The sequence below is a fragment of the Atta cephalotes genome, assembly GCF_000143395.1.
Source record: "Atta cephalotes unplaced genomic scaffold scaffold00047, whole genome shotgun sequence".
In the NCBI taxonomy this organism is placed as follows: Eukaryota; Metazoa; Arthropoda; class Insecta; order Hymenoptera; family Formicidae; genus Atta; species Atta cephalotes.
Genome location: NW_012130111.1, coordinates 556,419 through 564,825, shown reverse-complemented (window position 1 = coordinate 564,825; position 8,407 = coordinate 556,419). Strand labels below are relative to the sequence as shown.

The following is an 8,407-nucleotide window of genomic DNA, read 5'->3' as shown; positions in this document are numbered from 1 at the left end:
GTTCTTTTCCGCCTATTATTTTTCATTTTCCGTTTGTCTTTCTCTCCCCCTCTCTCCCTCGTTTCTTTCCTTTCTCTTTTTCTCCTCCTTACTCTCACTTACTCTCTCCCTTTCTCTCCTTTCTTTCTCTTTGTCTCTCCCCTATATAGTATTTTTTCATTGATCTACAAAACAAATTTTAAATTTCTAATTAATTTTTTAAATTAATTTTTAATTAATTTTTTTTAATTATCATATTTATTGAATATTAATAGAATTAATAGAATTACAATAGAATTAAAAAATAATAGATAAATTAATAGAATTACATTAAAAAATAAGTTTGATATCATTAATGACTAATGGAAGGCTTATAAAGTTATTCATAATAGCAACGTTTTAAATAAAATTGAAATAAATTTGTAAAAATAAGCAATTGTCATTAACATTGCACGTATAATAAAAACAATGTAAATAAAACAATGTAAATAAAACTTACAAATAAAAATATTGAAAAAGATACATTCAAATTATACATACAATATCTATTTTATAATATCCATCACAAGATATACATTCATCATATATATATATATATATTACTATAATTTACATTTATACAACAAATTGAACAAGAATAATACTTAATGTCACTTTGTTAAGATTTTATCAAAAATAGAAACGTTATGCATTATAAAAGGAATTTAATTAATTATTTTTCTACTTTATTTTTCTACTCTTTCTAAGTACATACGCAATTCTACTGCGATCAAGAAATCATGTGTGTATCTTTTTTTCAGAAAATTTTAAAAATTTAGCTTTTTTTTCTTATAATTTTATACAATGATTGTAAAATTGCACAAAATCTTATATATTTATTTACGAATGCATTGCGTAATTATGTATTGATTTCTATCCGTGCGATTCTTCTCTGTAGAATTAAGGAAATATCGATTACATAAAAATAAAAAGAATACAATTCGGATAAATTTTCTCTTAGTCTTTGCACTTAAAAATATCGGTTAAGCATGTGTCATATCATATTATTTTACAAAAAATTATTTTACAAAATTATTTTACAAAAAAATCATTTTACAAAAAATATATATAATTTTTTGAAACATTTTATAATTGTATTGAATTATTTTACAGAAATGTAGAACTCAAACTGATTGGCTGGCTGATTGCTATGAATTGCCGTTATGCGCATTATCTCACTTGTCTTCTTCTACCATACACTGTAAGTGCATAGCGGACACACCCTAAATAAATCGCAGAATAATACATAACTTCACGTAACAATATCATCAGATTATATTTTAAAAAGCATTAAAACCATTCATCCGTTTTTATCATCAAACCAAACACGGTGCGAATTTATATGGTTTATTATGATTTTTTGATGAGAAACGACGTGCATTCATTCATCATAATGAATACTTTCTATATTCTTTACATCAGTAAGTGCGGATTATATGATATTAATTACCGATATAATTTTATATTTAAAAAATAAGTGACATTTTTCTATTCTAACCAAAATGCCGTTTTCCAGTCATACTGATATTTGGAATATCCGATTGTGGACGAGTTCATAAAATCCCAGTCAGTACAGTAAGTTTTAATGCATTTTATTTGCTAGAAGTTGTTAGTAAATAACAGTCAGATTTCAATATTTTCAATTTATCAATAATATAATAATATTATTGTTGTTTACAGTATTTGACATTAGGGAAATGTTCGAAATGAATGACAATTCGAAATTGAGTTTTAATATTTTCGTCTTCTATTTAAAACGCAACATGTATTTAATCATTAAAGTTAAATTCATTTATGAAAATATTTTATTCTTGATTTTTTAATTATAATAAAAATGCATATGTATAGCCATTCGTATTAATTTTTAGCGCATTCAGTCAGTTTAGCGCATTCGTATTTGCATATGTTTCACGCTGAATGAAATGCATATGTAATGGTTTGTTTTACAATTAATTTATTAATGTGTATTGATTTATGAATTATTAATAAAAAAATGTTATCAAATTCAAAAAAATTTTTTCTCTTTCTTTCTTATTTTCTATTTTATAATAATATAATTATAATAACAATAACAGAGCAATTAGTATTTAATACTTGAATAGAAGAATTGCAATAAATATGCTTAAAGTACTGACAGACATTGGTTAGGTAATAGTATTGTTTTTTTTAAACAATTACAGAATCAAAGAAATATGCGTTATACTGAAGACGCTAATTGTCGCGGTGTTTTACCAAATACTTTACAGAAGAAAGCTGTTGAAAAAACAAGTAACATCGCGCAGAAAGCGGCGCAGGAAGCGAAAGCCGCGTCCGAAGCGCAGAATATCGCTGGGCAACAAGCAGCTCGTCAGGTATTTAATTATGTTTTTTGAAAATGTTTTGTTTAAACATTTAACAACAATACAAATATGATGTAACAAAGAAAAAACCGATGTAAGTCGATTCAAGTTATTCGTGTGTAAATATACATTATAATTTAATTAAATACAGTCGAACTCTACGTTTCAACTCTAGTATTAGGTCCTCTTCAGTGTAATTGAATACGATGATAGCAGTCCATAGTGTTGCAAAATTAAGTTGTATAATATTTGAGTCGTCAGATCATCATTAAATTATGTCAATTTGAAATCTTCTAAGTCATCTGTTGTATTTTACTGAATAAAACAAACCTGTTAGAAATATTTTACTAAAAAGAAAGTTAATAAATCAAATTAAAAGTTATTATAAGTCAAATTTGATAAAAATCTTACACAGATTCAGATTAACAATGATCTATATACAAATATGATGTGACTACAGAGATAAGAGAAATGTCATTACTAAGTGAGAGGCCAATTCACAATGAGATGAAAAATGTGATGTTTCAATAAACAAAGTTCTAGTAACATATAAATAATAAATACTCAAATTTTTAAAATATCTTCAATCTTTCGTGATCAAATCACAATATAATGCATTCAATAAGTTAGTGTCGATTTGCACATTTAATCCATTTTTTTGTAAAAATAGCCTCTGAAATTAGTCGTTTATTGTAATTCCAGTATCATTACGTTGTTACAATCAAACTCATAGTTTTGCTCAACCCTATATTTTGTGATAATCGACTGTGTTGTGGTATTTCTATTAATGTGTTTCGATGTTCGCTAATTTTTGTCTTTAACAATCTTTTGTTTGTCCCACGTAGGATGCGTTACATTCTTGACAATTAACTATATTAGATCGAGAGTAAATTGGTAATTTATCCTTCTGATCTTTTATGAAGGAGCTTAATTTATTGATATTCATATAGGCCAATTGTATAAATTGATTATCTCTGAAGAATCTTTTAAATTTGTCCGAAATGTATGGTATATAAGGTATTGCGAAAAAATTAAACTTTCCCCCTGTTTTGTTTATTCCTGTTCGAATCTACTACTAAATAATTATCAAATTGTTTGAACTTGGAAATTAATCATTTTTTAATATTCTTGAAAATTAAATTCAATGAGTATCTATTTCTTAATAATACTTTAATAATGAATTCAATATTTTTATTATAGAACATAGGATGTGATAATAGTAATAGGTACTCTGTCAATTAAATTAATGATTGTTTTTACTTTATGACATAACAGATGGCATAAAAAAAAGTTTAAATACCTACTCAAAAATATAGGTTTTTAATATCAATTGTATATTAATTTATTATCATATTTTATTAAAATCTAATCTAAGAAATTTAATTTGAAATGATATTCATTAAATGTATTTAATATCAAAATTTTCTTTTCTTGAATAGATAGAGCAATATCATTCACATATCTATAGTAAAAATCTAGGATAAATTTTAATTTATTAAGTGAAGCCTTTTCCAAATCTTGCATAACCTTGTATTAGTTGCTACAGGGGATTTAGGGATCCCGTGGGTACTCCAAAAGATTGTTTATAGAATTTATTATTAAAAGTAAAATACATAGATTCGAGCACTAATCTTATTGCGTCAATAAATTTATTTTTTGGTACATTAATATTGTTTTCTATATTTAATCACCTTCTTTCTACACTCTCAATGACTAAATCTACTAGAACATTGGTGAAAAGAGATACTACGTCGAATAAAACAAGGACAGAGTTATCCGAAATTTATTTGAGATAACTCATTAGTTAATTGGAAGCTATTTTTTTACATGTTCTATCGATCCTTCTTACAAGCATCCAAAATCTTATGTAAAAAAACTGCTAGATTATGCAATGGACTTCCTATAGAAGAAACAATAATATGTAATTATTTTGTGGATTTTAGGATAACTGTATGTTCTCGATAATGTTGCATTAGATGAATTAAGAAAATTATATACTATGTCTGATCAATCATAAATTCTCGCCGCTTCCATGTCTTTAACAATGTTTTTAAATCCCTCAATACTTTGTTGATCGAATTGGACTTTAAGATAGTATATCCGTGCTTAGTAAAATTTCCATTTTTTTTATATTAATATAATATAATCTGATTTATCAATAACAACTATCACATTTCCCTTATCTGCACGCGATAAATAAATTTGTGGATTGTCTTTACTAAATTGTTTGGTCACAGCTAAGGAATCTAATATCTCATCATCTGTTCTGTTACATTTTTAATATATTGTAAGTATGGATAAAACTTGTTTCTGAGTTGTATTTACATTGTTGGTCTTTAGTTTTGATAAATTATTTTCTATATGTTTCATAAACTCTAACGTGATAGATTCCATATTGCAAGGAAAGAGACAGAAATTTTCACCTAGTTGTAATAAATTTTGGATTTTTATCGGAAAACTTATACTAGAGAGATTTATAAACCAATTATTGTTGAATATTCTAAATTCAAATTTGTTTTGATAATATTTAGACGGATTCAATTCTACTTCAAAAGTATAATTATTAAGTAATTCAACTGGCTTTTCAAAACTATTTTTAGAAAGTGTATTATTAATATTGGAAATTGCGTTATTGTTGTGTGAAATCTCTTCGTGTACTGTGTAATAATATTTCCGTTTCAATTTTATCAATTCGGTGATTGTAAAGTATCACATCAAAAATGTAAATTATCAACAGAAATGAATAGTTTGCTGTCAAATTACTCAATCTTAAAATATTTGATACTTTCTATCATTATAGACGACTCAAATGTAATATAAATCAATTTACTAAAAACATAATTAATAAATTACCATTCAACACATACAATGAATTTTTCCATTCTCAGGACTATTCATTACATAGATTGCACGGCAGGGAGAAAACGCATGTTAAATAAAATAAAATGGTTGGAATCAAAAGATAATAATCAGATCATAATATTATACAACTTAATTTTGCAACACTATGGACTGCTATCATCATATTCAATTACATTAAAGAGGATCCAATAGAGTTGAAATATTTGTCTGTATTTAATTAAATTATAATATATATTTACATATAAATAACTTGTGTCGGCTCATATTGACTTTTCCTTTGTTTTATCATATTTGTGTTATTTATCTGAGGAACCTTTATTTATTTAAATTTTATATTTAACAACAAGTTTTAAGGTGACTTCAAAATATTTTACAATATTTTGCTCGTCTGATATTTTTTTAATATCTTTTTTTTATATATGGGACTATTAACAAATTAACAAATTAAGAGAATAATACTACTTTTAATTTTTCTTTAATTCCGTCATCAATCTATATACCAGTGGATATTATCTGATAAAACTTTGCGCATAAAATTGCTATAGAATTAGCGGCACGCGAGCGATCTGTGTTGTTAATTACATTCGTGCAAGTGTGTTACGATCGGTATTTTGTTAAGGAAATGCTACGTGTACGTAATAGGTAAAGGCTCAACTAGCAGAGAAGGCGGTTCAAGCTGCGAAAGCCGCCGAGGCGGCCTTATCGGGCAAGGAAGCGATGGTTGAACAGCTGCAAGAGGAAGTGAAGGAAGCAAGATCGGTGGTTCAAGAAGAAACATCTTCCTTGCAACAAGCGCAGGCTAACGTCAATGTCGCAGTGCAAGCGGCGCGGCAGTCACAAGATCAGGTACATAATAGGTAAAAATCAAGATATATATAAAGGTATATAAATCACAATACAAATTAAATGCAAATAATATGTAACATTAGTATGACATTTTGCACTTTGTTTTCAATTTAAATTACTTAGTGTATTTAAATAGTCTTTGAATTTTAACATTAGCCTTATTTAACTCTTCAGATTCTTTGTCTTTTTCTTTATTTCTTTATATATTTAACATGATTCATTTACCTTGGTGAATAATATTTAACCATATAATGCTTGATGAAATTGATAAAATATATAATTGACTATATCGGTCATTATCTGCAAATCGTCGACTTAATACTGACTTTAATATTAATACATATTAGTTTATAAATTTTAGCAATCTGTTTAATTAAAAATATAATTGTATAAATTTATAAAATTTTAATTATGCTTTATCTAAATTGATTAAATTGATTCTGTGCAATTCTATATACTAACAATTTTTTAAAACTGTAGCTGAAGACACTAATGAACGCAGTGCACACAGCCAAATCGAATGCGGCAAATGCGCAGGCAGTTGCAAATGGGGCACAGAGATCGCTGCGAGAAAAAGAGGAATTGCTGGAAGCAGCCAAGAGGCGAGTGGATGAACTATCAAATCAATTGCAAAGTGCTCGGCAAGATCTTATGAATACGAATCGCGCAGCAGCCAAAGCCAATGCTGCTGCGAACGAAGCGAAGGCGAACGCTGCTAGAAACAAAAGAAAATTAGCACATTTCAGAAAAATGCGTGCGCCACGTCTAAGAGCAGAAGCTTCTTCTTGAGCAGAACTTTCTTCTACATATTATTATATATCGAAAGACTTATCATTACACATTTAAGCAAGACTTACATGATGTTTTTTTTAATAGCAGCTAAAGTATTAATTCTAACGAATTAAAAAACTAGCAATTAAAAGCTAAAAAACTTGCAGCTCAAGTACAAGTTATATTTAAACATTTTTTTTACTAATAAAAAGATATTATGTCAACTTTAATTTCTCAAATTATGTCAGTTATTAGCGAGATTTAAAGTAAAAATTGTGTAATATAGCCGTTACTGCATAAAGAACAAAAAATTCTTAGTATCTTTTGAAAATAAAACAATAATAATTGTGTAAAAAACCAACAAATATATAATATTACAAACAACATAAAATAAGAATAATCTGATTAAATTCTTTGTCTTTTATTCAATTTTCTTGATAAAATGTTTTGAAGATACTTTATAAGATGTAAATTTTAGCAATTCCATTTACGTATAAGTAAATAATATAGCGTAATAAGTAGATTTGCGATTTATACGACGTAGTAAATATTATATAAATATTATGAAATTATATAAATTATGAAATTATATAAATATTATGAAATATTATAAAATTTTTAATTTGGAAGAGAGAGTTTACATAATTTATGAGAAAGAGAGAATCTCTTACAAGGTAAAATATATTTAGATAAAAAATACGATAATTCTTTTTGCGTACATTTTATTAATAACTAAAATTTCAGGAAATATTATATAGTATATTTATGATGATTATAGTATTTTCAAACGTCAAACTAAACAAAGATAATGAAATCAGTAACATTGAAATAGGAAACTAAGACCGTCTCTAAGAATCAAATTGAAAAACATCTCAATGAAAATGATCTGTCAGGTAATACTAATTAACTATCTAATGGAAAAATGTTTATATGCTATAATTTTTTATACACAATTATATAACATTGTACACGTGCTGACATTTACATTGAAATCATGACTTAGTTCATGAATTGAAGCGGGCGTTACGCTTCGATTATTTCTTACCTTTCTAGAACGCCACAAATGTAATTCCGTTCACACCTTTGGTGTAATATTCCAAACGCAATGGAATTACATATCCATTATCTAATTAGAAAAAAAATGTAGGAGAGAAAATGTACATTTGAGACAATTCCCTACTTTTGATCGATAATAACTAGTATTTTCTTAAATTATAAATTTTCTCACGTGTAGCAAAAAGACTTTCTCTTCGAATCCTTGGCTTGTAAATCCTTGATTTATATTTAGCCCTTTCATAACGCTCCATCGATGGCTCGTTGATTCTGAATTTTTATTATCCAAGAAGATTATACATGTAGATAATTAAATACGATGCGGTGAACTTGTTAAGTTTATATCAAGCTTTGAAAGTGAAAATTTTTTAAACATTTTCATTCCGATACCTCGTGAAATTTAATCGCAAATTATTAGCAATTATTACGACAAAGTTGATACTGTCAAAATTCAAACTATCACTAAAAATTTTTTAATGTACATGCCTATATACGTTTATAACATCATATATATATAT

General features: G+C 26.6%; 1 protein-coding gene across 1 annotated transcript; it reads left to right on the top strand.

Annotated features, from left to right (window-relative positions):
* Window positions 1-1,411: 1,411 nt before the first annotated feature.
* Window positions 1,412-6,854, top strand: LOC105622643 (protein anoxia up-regulated-like). Its single transcript, XM_012204057.1, has 5 exons — window positions 1,412-1,439; window positions 1,535-1,593; window positions 2,199-2,369; window positions 5,862-6,065; window positions 6,546-6,854. The coding sequence occupies exons 1-5, from the start codon at window positions 1,412-1,414 to the stop codon at window positions 6,852-6,854; spliced, it is 771 nt and encodes a 256-aa protein (XP_012059447.1).
* The last annotated feature ends 1,553 nt before the right edge of the window (window positions 6,855-8,407 follow it).